We start from the raw sequence: 12,838 nt of genomic DNA, 5'->3' as shown, positions 1-12,838 counted from the left end.
CGAAACCAGGACCGAAATTCATCTAAAATCAAGCTCTACGTAATGAACCCATGTTTGAGTGCATTTGGCTCTTTTGAATTTCCATTGCTTCTTTATGCTATTCTATAGACGTCGCTAACGCGACTATAATGCGATCGATGCAGACTCGGAGGAGAACCAGACGGACGAGGATCGTGAGTACCGTGAGGAGTACGGAGATGACTACACTGAAGGTGCCACATCCCACCCAATCTCGTAGCACCTATTACGCATGGCTAATATAGAACTGCTATTGCTTTACTTTACTGCTATGATCAGACTATGATAGGACTTACATGGTAGTATGCTTACTTGATGGCCTTTACCTTGACGCAACCTTACCCCCCCTGCATACCCTGCTATTAGGCTAGACACACGCTTACTGCTATATTTTATTGCTTATACTTCTACTACGCTTATACTACATTAATGCATGATGGGAACTGGTGTTATCTAGACTATGGGGCGAGTGCTGTGTGTGTGACTTGGGTGTGTGGAGGGTGAGGGTTGTGTCGACCAAGTTGGAGTATACGACGAGCCTGGGGCAAGTCTTGCCATGGGGTGCTACCTGGGCACCCCTAGAATGGATACCTGTGGTGGGTAAATGGTATATGAGGTGGCCCTGGGTGTGAACCTGTGATGGGAGGAGCCCGGGGTGGAGGTGCTGTGGTGGCACGATGAATGGAAACCCTGATGAAGACATTCTAGCTTGGTCAACCCTAAGGACTTACTAGTACTCAGATTCACCGGGAAGCCTTACATACCACTCGCTCTATATGGTGCGGGACGGCCGGACTACTTGGTAGGATATTGCCACTACTGCTAGGTTGATAGCAGACAGTGTAAGGAGGTACGGGGCGCGGAGGATTTCCCCCACACCCTTCCGAGACTTCATGGAGACCTTGTGGACCCGGCTCATGACTCACAGTTTCAGCCACCCCAGACTAGACTTGAGGTGTACCAGGGCTAAATGGTAGAGTGACATTATCCTAGGCTAGCAAGCGGCCAGAATCAGCCTAGTTGACGACGGTCAGCGAGGAAGGCGGATCTTGTGGTTATGTGAAACCTCTGCAGAGTGTATGGTTGATCGATCGATACATGTGCCGACTTGTCAGCTATGGACCTTTCCTGGGTTTCACTTAAACTAGATAGTGAGATGAGTCCTCTTCTTCCCCCGTGAGAGAGTGTCGGTCGTAGCCAGGGGCTACGGGCCTTGAGGCAGTGCTGAGAGGGAGTTGGCCTGTCGACTGAGCGATGGTATGGTGTTGGTGGAGATGGTGGTATATCGATCCCTGGATCGAAACCTGGCTCGGGAAAGGGAATGGGGTGAAAGGTGTGTGGGAATGGTGTTAAAACTTGACCAACTATTGTTATATACTTGATATGCTACTACATAGGAAACCCCAGCCTTATAGGTTCCTTTTGATTATATCCAACATGCATCCAATTTCCACAAAGCAATGCTCATAGGGTGGGAGTGGCCAGTACAAATCGTACTGATAAATTTTGGCATACAGGTTCTGCTGAGGAGTATAGCTCCGAGGAGTTTGACGGTTGAGGGATTCGTTCCTACGCTCGAGTTGGCGATCTTATCTTCAAGCTGTTCTGAATGAATGCTACTTTTGATTCCGCCAATGCGGCGATGTAATAAATCATGTAATTCCACACTATTTGTACTCTGATATTATCGTTGTATGGATATGATATTCGACTGAAAATTTGAGTAATATGATCTACAACGGTCTTATTACACTTCGACTATGTGGATTTCTCTTCGCGGAAATCAGGTCGTTTCAAAAGGGAGCCCTTCCTGAGGAACCGGAAGGAGCATTCCTACATTCCAAACAACGTGTGACGTCACCAAACCAAAGGATTGCCATTCCTTCAAAATTCCTTTACAAATACTCCAATCCAAACAGGCCCTAATTCCTGTGAAATTATTGCACAATTCCTATGTAATTCCTGCGTTACAAACAGCCCCCCAGTAACTCATGTCATTTTCTGCAGGTCACACACACCACAACAGAACGAAACACTATATATACAGCCATTCGACGCCAGGGCCCAGACTCCTCATCGCCTCATCAGCCAATATACCTACGCAACACATACATTCACTGCCAGGTACAAACGCTTTACATGCAGGCACCACAACGCAGAGACAGTTACAGAATCAGCTGCCCAGATCTCCATGCAAAATGAATGGCCAAGGTACCGTACGCTGATGGCTGGTCATCCATCGACGTCCTAGCCACATGAACTCCCAAGCGAGCAGCAAGAGCACGGTGGATAATATTTTCAGCATGAATTTCTCGTATGGGTGTGGCCACACGACAACCTCATGCCTTATTGCCGTGTCGCAAAGGCCAGTCCCAAAACAAAAATGTCTTTACTCCCTTTATTCAAAGAAAGAATAGGGCAGACCCAGTGCCGGATGCTCCCACATGAGTGGGGTCTGGGGAAGAGAAAAACCGAGGCAAGCCTTCCCCCCGCAAAATCTGCGGAGAAGCTGCTTCGAACCCGTGACCTGGTGACTCAGTGAGACAGCTCTCACCACTGCACCAGGCCTGCCCTTCTTATTCAAAGAAAGAATGTAACTTTAATATATACTGGTATGTCAAACCATTTTGAACTTAATTACGGGAATAACGGGCGAAAATGACAGGGAGCGAGAGAGAGGCGGTTTCAGGGGCGACCGGGGAGGCGACCGCGGGGCCTCCGGCGGGGCTTCTTCGTTCGGCACCCTCGACGGAGGTGGTGGGAGGGGAGTCGTCTCCGGGGCTGGAGCACTCTCCGGCATATTGGGTGGGTTGGCGCATGGAGGCTGGCGATGCAGGGGACCAAACCCTAACCGCAACCTTGTCGTCATCATTTCCGACGGTTACTCCGGATTCATGGAGGTATGTGGAGTAGTTTCCGTCCATCTCTAAGAGCATGCGGAGGCACAGCAAGGCTAGGGGTTTCGGTGTTCCTGTTTCCGATCCCCATCAAAATCTCAAGCATATTGCGAAGATTTCCCCATTTGAGGAGGTGCAGAATTCCAGAATCAAATTGAAATCGATCCCAATTGAGCTATCTTGGAGAAGGATGAATTGCAAGCTCCTCAACTCCAGGAACAGAGGCCGTGCGAGGCGAAAGTTTCGGCGGGAGAGAAGCAGGTTGAATCGGGGAAGAAAGTTGAGGGTCCATCTCGTCAGCGACCCTGGTTCCGCTTACCGCCGAAGGTGAGGATTGTACCCGGTCTCCTTGGTCGCCATCCAGCGGATGAGACACGTGTCGAGGATCTGCAGGGAGGTGAGCGAGAGGTTGACAAGAAGCTAAGGTTGAGTCAGGTCACCGGGTGCTGGGTCGATGTCATCCTGATTCAGATGGAAGCAGCCAGCAAGGGGATTCGCTAAACCCTAACCTGGCCTCTGGGCCGCCGCCATCTCTACCAATCGCCGCAAATTCACCTCTGCAACGAACAACTCTCAAGAGATTCGTTGGCCGTCTGTGGCAGGGTGCATCCCCAAGATCCTTTGCTGCTGTCGTTCGTGCTGATTTGGCTCCGCTGGTTCGAGTCAACATGAATCAAGAAGGATCTCGTAAGTCTCAAAACAATGGAGGGGGAGGGTATGGACCAGGAGGGGGCGGTTTCGGAGCTAGTAGAGGTGGGGGTTACGGATCAGGTGGTTGGGGCTATGGGGGCGGTGGAGGTCGTGGTGCTGGTGGTGGTTTTGGGAATGGTGGTGGTGGAGGATTTGGTTTTGGTGGAGGCAGATTCGGTGTTGGCGGGTGAGGTCGTGGTGCTGCTGGTGGTTTCGGGAATGGTGGTGGTGGAGGATCTGGCTTTGGTGGTGGTGGATACAATGCTGGAGGCAGAGGTCCTGGCCGTCCACCAATCAGGCAGGTGGGTAGGGGGAGAGGTCGCAATGTTTGGGACCGACGTGATCAGGCAGCAGGGGATGAACAACCAAGTGATGTTGCTGACAGCCAACCAGTTCAAGCTGATACAGAAGGTGCTGGAGATCATCAACCTGTGATACAAGCTACAGAAGATAACACCAAGGTAATCCTTCCATGGACACTATTGTTGATACTCAAACTGGTAGTCAAGACGGTAAACAAGAAGAGAATGCTGCTCAAGGTAATCCTTCCATGGACACTATTGTTGATACTCAAACTGGTAGTCAAGGTGGTCAGAATGCTCTAGTTAGGGTTGCATGTGAAATATGTGGGTTATTCAATCATGCAACAAAAGATTGTAGAAGGCTTTTCTGTGAAATCTGTGGGCTACATAATCATGTCACATATGATTGCAAGAGATGCATTCCTTGGAATTCTGGACCGGAATTGTGTGCAGCTAAGTAGAGGACCAAAGCTTCTTTTTCATTGAAGAATGCATAGACCCAAGAGTGGCTAGGGAGAAAGAATGCAGTGCTGTCTTACAGTGATAAATGGGAAAGCTAATGGCAAACAAATCGAACAAGAATTTATGAAGCTCGCTAGTTCAGTATCTTGGAAGTGGAATGCAAGACAGGTTGGGGACCAGAAATTTGTGATGAGGTTCCCAAATTCTAAGATGGTTAAGGAGTGGAGCTACTTTGGGATCTTGACTATGAAAACTGTCAAAGCACAACTGTGTTGATTGAGGAATGGTCACCCAGTGTGGGAGCTAAGAGTGTGTTACAACAAGCCTGGTTTAGAGTTAAGGAGATACCTTTTGATCAGAGATCTATCAGGACTTTGGCCAAAGTGGGTGGCTTAGTTGGCAAGGATATGGAAATTGATGAAAAAACTAGATTCAGGCTGGATTTTGTCAGAATGAAGATTGCTTGCAGAGATGTTTCAAAAGTACCCAAAACTGCTGAAGGCACCCTTGGTATTTATGTCAAGGACTTTATCTTTGAGAGAGAAATCCAGGATAATGAACCGGTTAGAACTCTCACAAGTGGAATCAATGTCACTGATCCTGATGCCGATCCTAACAAAAGCTACAGGGCTGAAGAACAGGGGAAGAGAGGGACCCAGGCTTCTCAAAATGTTAGACAAGCTGACACAAAGATTGGGGCCTCCATCAATAACGGCAAGCCAAAGACAGTTTCAGTAACATCGTCTGCTCCCCCAAAATGCAACACCCAAGGTCAAGACAATAGGATGAAGACAGTTGTGGAGCACCCTAAGAAGAATTTGGTTACTGCAAACGAAATCCCTGCTGAAAAGGTTCATATTCCAGACACATTTGAGGAGTCTGATGCTGAAAGTGAGACGTTAAGTGATAGGATCAGAAAGTTGAAAGGCTATGGTAATATGGGTCAGAGCTCTAAACAAGGAGAAGACGATGATAATCATCATGTGATGTTCATGAAGGATATCTCTACTGATGTTAATATGGATCTGATGGTTCAGCGCCAGTTACAGAAACAACTCAATAATCAGGATAATACTTATACACCTTCGGAGGCAGTTGACACTATGATACCACCTCTGATCTCTGAAGATACTGTGGCTATAGAGGGAATCATCAACTCTCAAGAGAGCACTATCACTATGGTTGATTGTGAGGAAGTCATTGAGATACCTGAAGCCGAGAAGGATGCAGCAGCAGTTGGTGATACTATTGCTGGAAAGAAGATGCTTGTCCAACCAGAGAGGAGGAGAAGCGAGAGGCTCAAGAGAGATATCCACCTAACTACTCAAGACAAGATGGAGGCCATGGCCAAGAAAAGGTGCCTGAAAGGTAACACAAATCAACCCACTGTTATAAACGAAGTTAGTGATGATCAGTTGCATTGTTTAGCTAAAGACATGGGTGTCATTATTGCTGATGATAATTTTGCTACTATTAATTTGATCAAAGATATTGAGGCTGCTAGACACTGTTTATATGCCAAACAACTTAAATCTAATGTTGCTGATGATAAAATCACTCACCAAGAGAACATAGAAGTGAATGAGAAACATTTGGTTCAGTGGTATGATGATGATTCTTCTGGTAATGAAGATTTCATGGTTTTATATTTCCAAGAAAAAAAGAAAAAAACAAATAAGAAGAAATTGAAAATTTCCCCAGGTGGGAGAAAGCAAGACCAGGAAGATCTTGGCTTGCATATTCAGGTTTCAGGGGACACTAAGATCCCTCTGAAACTGAATAAAAGAAAAAAACAAAAAAAAGATGACAGTAAAAGGACTGATATGGAACTGTCGAGGCCTTAAGAAAAAAAGGTGTCTCTACATTTCTGAAGAATCTAATCTTTGAGCACAAGTTTCATTTTATTGGGTTATAGGAAACAATGGTGGAAAATTGTGAGAACTCTTTGTTAAGAAAATTTGATTGTAATCAAGACTATTTGTGGATGTGGAACCCATCTAGAGGGAGATCTGGTGGTATTTTAGTGGGAGTTAGAACTGAATGGTTTGATGTAGGTTCTTTTAAACAGGGTGAATACATGTTACAATTGAACTTATGGGATAAAATGATTAAAGTCAAGTGGAACCTTTTGGTGGTATATGGTGCTGCTCAAGAAGAGAACAAATCTGCTTTTTTAGCTGAACTGTCCAGTTTCTGTTCCACAAATTCTGAGCCTATTTTGATAGGAGGTGATTTCAATATAATCAGATATGCTAATGAGAGAAACAAAATGGATGGGGTGCACAGACATACACCTTTGTTTAATTCTTTAATACAGTTCTATGAACTTAAAGAAATTGTCATGTGTGGCGGGCTGTACACTTGGTCAAATAAGCAGGATAACCCAACTTTGGTTAAATTGGATAGAGTTCTGGTCTCGCAAGATTGGGAAGATCTTTTTTCCACAAGTTGTAGTTAACAGACTCCCTAGAGAGGTTTCTGATCACAACCCTCTGCTAGTTACTGTTAATAAAAGCACAGCCTTGCCTTTTATTCAGTTCCATTTTGATCTTGGCTGGTTAAAAAATCCTGAGTTCTTTAAGGAAGTTGAAAGAATTTGGCTGCAGCCTTGTAGAGCCAAAACTGCCTTGGATAAAATACAACAGAAGTTGAAACTTATTAAGCAATACTTTAAAGGTTGGGGTTTCAATTTGCAAGGAGAGTTGAGAAAACAGAGGAAAATCAATTCGGAAGAACTTTCTGAACTTGAAAGAATTGAGGAAATGTGGGGCTTAGATACTGACCAGAATGTGAGGAAAACATGGCTTTTATGTGAAAATTTTAAGAGCTTAGAACAAGAGGAATTATATTGGTTTGAGAGGAGTCATGAATCATGGTTATTGAAAGGTGACCTTAATACAAAAATTTTTCATAATTGCGCGAGTGGTAGAAAAAAGAAAAACACTATCCTAAGCCTTGAAAAAGATGGAGCCATGATTGAAGGGGAAGAAAATCTACTTAAACACGCTTCTACGCTGAGTTGTTTGGTCCTACACAGGAATTAGATGTGCAAATGGACCCCAGTATTTGGGATAATTTGCCTCAGTTATCAGATGAACAAAACGATATGTTATGTAGCCCTTTCTCTGAAAAGGAAATGAAAGAGGCTTTGTTTCAGATGAAAAAAAAGCAGGGCCTGACAAAATCCCCATAGAATTCTATAAAAGTTGTTGGAACATAATTAAAAATGATATAGTTCAGTTCTTTGATGACTTTCACAAGAATAAAGTGGACATTAGCAGAATAAATTATGGTATTATTACTCTATTGCCAAAAATCAAGGAAGCTAGTAAAATTCAACAGTTTCGACCTATATGTTTATTGAATTGTCTGTATAAACTAGTTACCAAGACTTTGACCATTAGAATCGAAAAGGTAGCAGACATGTTAATCCACAACACCCAGACTGCCTTCATGAAAGGCAGGAATATCATGTCTGGCATCTTATGTCTCCATGAAATACTGCGTGAAACAAAGAGAAGAAAAGAAGTTGGAGTAATTTTGAAACTGGACTTTGAAAAGGCGTACGATAAGGTTAACTGGAAAATGCTTTTTGAGTGCTTGGAGAAAAGAGGTTTCAGGAATCAATGGTGTGAATGGATTAGACAGGTGGTAACGGGTAGGACCATTAGTGTTAAACTTAATAACAGCATTGGGCCTTATATCAAGAGTTACAAAGGTGTGAGACAAGGCGATCCTTTATCACCCATACTTTTTAACCTAGTGGCTGATTGCTTAACAGGAATGGTTCACACTGCTCAACAGAATAGACTTGTAGTGGGCTTAATTGATCATATCCTTCCAAATGGAGTTGCGATATTACAATACGCTGATGATACTATTGTGTGCTTAAAAAATGATGTTCAAGGTGCTTTGCATATGAAATTCCTTTTGTATTTATATGAAATGATGGCTGGCCTGAAAATTAACTTTAGTAAAAGCGAAATTCTGATGATCAATGATGAAGAAGGTTTAGATCAGACCTTTGCAGATATTTTTAACTGTCAGATAGGTTCCTTCCCACTTAAATACTTAGGTGTTCCTGTGAGTCCTACCAGGTTGCACATTTGTGACTGGGCTCCTTTAGTAGAAAAGAGTAACAAAAGGTTGGATGCTTGGAAAGGGGGTAACTTGACAATAGCTGGGAGGTCCATTCTAATTGGGGCAGGGCAAGTCTCAATAATTCTCCTATTTACCATATGTTTGTGTACTTGCTTCCAAAATTGAGAGTTTAGATAAGATTAGAAGAAGATTCTTTTGGCAGGGTGGAGGTACTAAGAAGAAGTATCATCTTGTTAGATGGGAGAAAATTTGTAAAAGTAAAAGAAAAGGGGGTTTGGGCATTAAGGATCTAAGGAAAATGAATATAAGTTTGCTCTGTAAATGGTGGTGGAGATTAGAGAAAGAAGATGGTTTATGGCAAAAGATTGTTAGATATAAGTACTTGAGAACTGATTCTATTCACACTGTTAGTCATAAATTGAATGATTCTCATATGTGGTATGATCTGTTAAAAATTAAGAAAATTTATCTGCAAGGTAGGACTGTCTCTATCAGAAATGGAGAGACGGTTAGATTTTGGCTGGACCCCTGGTTATATGATATCCCTCTTAAAGAAAGTGCTCCTGTTCTGTTTGAGCTTAGTGAAAATAAAAATGTTTCTGTGGCACAAGTAAAAAATGGTGATATTTCAGTGCATTTTAGAAGATGGTTACATGGTGATCTGGTTGTATGTTGGGACAAAATTTGGAATGATGTTGAATCCTTTGCTTTGACAAATGAACCAGATTGCATCTCATGGAATCTGGAAAAAAGTGGAAATTTTTTGGTTAAATCTTTATATAATGGATTGTCTAGAGACGAATCAGGTCTATACCATAAGAGAATTTGGAAGGGTAAGATTCCTCCTAAGATCAAGATTTTTTTGTGGTTGTTAACTAATGATGCAATCTTGACTAGAGATAATTTGATTAGAAGAAAATGGATCGGTGATCCTAAATGTTTGTTTTGTGAGGCTGATGAAAACATCTCACACCTCTTTTTTCAATGCCCGGTTGCCAAAGTCATTTGGTCTATTGTCGCGGTGGGCTTAGGAGCTAACAATATTCCGAATAATTTAGATCAATGCTGGAAATGGTGTGAATCCTGGCTGCCATATGGTTAAAGGTTCCATCCTTGGGGGGTTGCTGCCTTCTGTTGGGCAATCTGGAAAAATCGTAACAGAGCATGTTTTGAAGGAAAAATTGTCAAGAATCCACTTGAGATATTCTGTCATGCATGTGCCCTTATGAACTTCTGGGCAGGTTTATTTGCTGATGAAGAGAAGAAGCAGTTGGAAGACGGTGTCGCCGCTATGCTGAAGATTGCAAACGAGCTTCTGGATGTCCAACGGAGGAGCGATGCTGACAGACGTCTGATGGGCCCTGGCGATCAACCGGAAGATGATGATGACACCGCTTGAATGCTTGATTGCCTTTCCTCATAGGCAATTTGCTTGCGGATTTGGAAAAGCTCCAGCAGTCACATGTTTGCGTTCTGAAGAAAACCTGTTCTACGTTTCTCTTTTTGGTCTGTAATATACCTGTTCTACGTTTCCCTTTTTGGTCTGTAATATAGCTAAGGCTCTTATGGTTTCTCTAGTTGGTTTGAGCAAACGTAGGTGGTTGTCTTTCGATAGCTTGATGTGTTCTGGTTTGAGCACGTGTCTCTCCCAAAGGCATCTAGGCCTGCTCCTTTACTATCTTAACTCTGTTTCTGTCTAATTCTCTGTATTTCCGTTACAATGTTAATGGAAATGGGGTTGCCTCGAGTTGAATTTTTTTTTGAACTTAATTACACTACCCCAGAAACGGCAATTACTGCCGGTTCCAAATCGACCGTCATTGCCAGATTTTTTTTATCAGGCGGTGGGCAATCAACAGTGACAGGCCTGATCATTACTACTGGTGGCTCACTCGGCAGTGATACTAATTTTTCCAAAAGAAAAAAAAAACACCAGCCCCGCCCATCCCCGTGCCGGTGTCAGGCCCTGCCCGTGCCGTGGCCACCGGCCGTGTTCGTGTTGAGCCCTGTGTAGATCGAGAGAGGGAGAGATCAACACATCACGCATCGACTCATCCACATCATAGAGAGGGGGGCATGAACAAATCACAGATCGAATAGAATGACAGATTGACTCCCATATCAAGGGGACAGAGAGGGAGATTCATCGTATCAGTAGCCACGCACCTAGGTCGCTGCCCGACACGCGGGGGCCGGGGAGCGTCGCTGCTAGGGCCCGTGCGCTGGGGCTGCCGTTACCACGACGTAGGAGAGAAGGGAGAGTGCGTGGGAGAGAACGGGAAGAGAAGGGAGAGGATAGGAGAGACAGAGAGACGGCGGACGTGAAGGAACTTAAACGAATTGAGATGAAATTTCATGTCTGAGTACGAGGAATTCTGCTAGCTGATGTGAAAATCCAGCAATGATACTATATCATTATCTGTTGGTGGCAATATCTGTTAGGCTGTGTTTAGATGGTGATTTTTTTTTGTAAAATGTTACTGTAGCACTTTTCGTTGTTATTTGGCAATTAGTGTCCAATCATGGACTAATTAGACTTAAAAGATTCGTCTCGTGAATTTCGTCTAAACTGTGTAATTAGTTTTATTTTTTATCTATATTTAATGATTCATGCATATGTCCAAAGATTCGATGTGATAGGGAATCTTAAAAAATTTTGCAAAATTTTCTGGAACTAAACTGGACCTTAGTAAAAGCCCACCTTCCCTGCCTGCCGTTTGTAATATCACTGTTTCTCGAAGCCACTAATCGACAGTTATGTATTATCACTATCAGTTCCAAATGAACCAGTAGTGACTCTATATTTTGTAGTTGTGTAACCAAATTTGTATAAAAGGATACTAATATTTGTCATGTTAAATATGTACCATTATATTTGTCATGAAATATATTTTGATAGTATACCTATTTAGAATTGCTGATAGTATTTTCTATAAATTATTGGCCCAATAAATTATTGGCCCAATGGAACAAGCAAAAGCAGCAAGTAGGGACGACCTGAATGGAAATGGTGTAAGGTTGTATTTTTTTTTTCAAAATACAATACACGTCACGCACTGCCTCTCACCTTTGTAAGGTGCCACGTGTACAACTTATCCTTATAAACATCATTGCACATCACATAATTAAAAAGAACAATAGGTGCCACGTGTACAACTTATCCTTATAAACATCATTGCACATCACATAATTAAAAAGAACAATGTCAATATCATATCGACAATGGTATCATAGTCGTTTCACCGTCAACCGATATATCATCTATTATGGAAAGAATAATTAGCCATAAATATGAGAATCTGTACATAGTCATAGACTTGAACCTGCTAGCGTGGGCAAGTTTACCATAGAGAACTTAACCAAATGAGCTAGTACTATACCATAGCCCAAAAGTAATAAATTTGCTAGAGTCAGTAAGCCACTTTACTGACTTACCATCCATCAGTATAGATCTTTGTCGATTCTTCCTTTCAGTGATTGTAAGTGGCGTTGGTATACAGTTTTACCAACCAACGTGGCCATGTTCGCTTCTCCTATAATTTGTCTTTTTTAGTTTGTTTTTTCAGCCGGAACAGTGTTTTTCTCACACAATAAATCCACCGAAATAGTATTTCGGCTTGTTTTTTCAGCGAAGCGAATGAGGCCCATATCTTTACCAACTACTATTCGGATAACACATCAAATTACTTACTAATGTTATTTGGCAAAGCTTTACCGACTAATAGTTTATCTAGTCTCTTTCTTTTAGCGTGTTCTGTCTAACACTATTTTGATGATGTGGTATAGTAGTATAGGGTACGCGCGCTGGCCATCATTTGCTACTCAAATGAGCTCGTCGGTGATTATCCTATATACTACTGCCATCAACAAATCGTTGCCTTATGTAAGTTCTGTTATCAGGCTTGTATCTAACCTTATCACAACTTACTTTACTTAGACACATTATAGCTTTCCCAAAAATCACGGCTAAAAAAATTGAAGCCATAATTATGACAAATTTCGACAAATAAATGTGTCTATAACATATATATGGAACATTTTTTTGTGTGTAAAACATACATACGGAAACATAAGGCTAAGGAGTTGTACAAGCCAATGGACCACAATTTGCGTGGATAAATCAAACAAAATTCTAAAACTGTCCGGCTGCAAGCATGCCCTATGCTACTCCACATATAACGAGAGGACAAAACAATTACGGGAAAAGACAGTGATGGCCTCTTATTAGGCCCACAAGCACATTAGCACACGAGTACCACACACCGCAAGACGTACGGAAGTGACAAGTCCAAAGAATGCTTTCCCGACATCGCTTCGTGAACCACACTTGTCGCATGTATGTATAAACATGTCTAGATGGACAGCTGT

At 42.7% G+C, this 12,838-nt stretch overlaps 1 protein-coding gene across 1 annotated transcript; it reads left to right on the top strand.

Annotated features, from left to right (window-relative positions):
* Positions 1-2,103: 2,103 nt before the first annotated feature.
* On the top strand, positions 2,104-10,230 carry LOC136476380 (uncharacterized). Its single transcript, XM_066474197.1, has 2 exons — positions 2,104-5,737; positions 9,712-10,230. The coding sequence occupies exons 1-2, from the start codon at positions 4,777-4,779 to the stop codon at positions 9,867-9,869; spliced, it is 1,119 nt and encodes a 372-aa protein (XP_066330294.1). The 5' UTR covers positions 2,104-4,776; the 3' UTR covers positions 9,870-10,230.
* Positions 10,231-12,838: the final 2,608 nt, after the last annotated feature.

Source organism: Miscanthus floridulus, chromosome 8, assembly GCF_019320115.1.
Source record: "Miscanthus floridulus cultivar M001 chromosome 8, ASM1932011v1, whole genome shotgun sequence".
In the NCBI taxonomy this organism is placed as follows: Eukaryota; Viridiplantae; Streptophyta; class Magnoliopsida; order Poales; family Poaceae; genus Miscanthus; species Miscanthus floridulus.
This window is presented reverse-complemented; position numbering and strand designations above follow the sequence as displayed.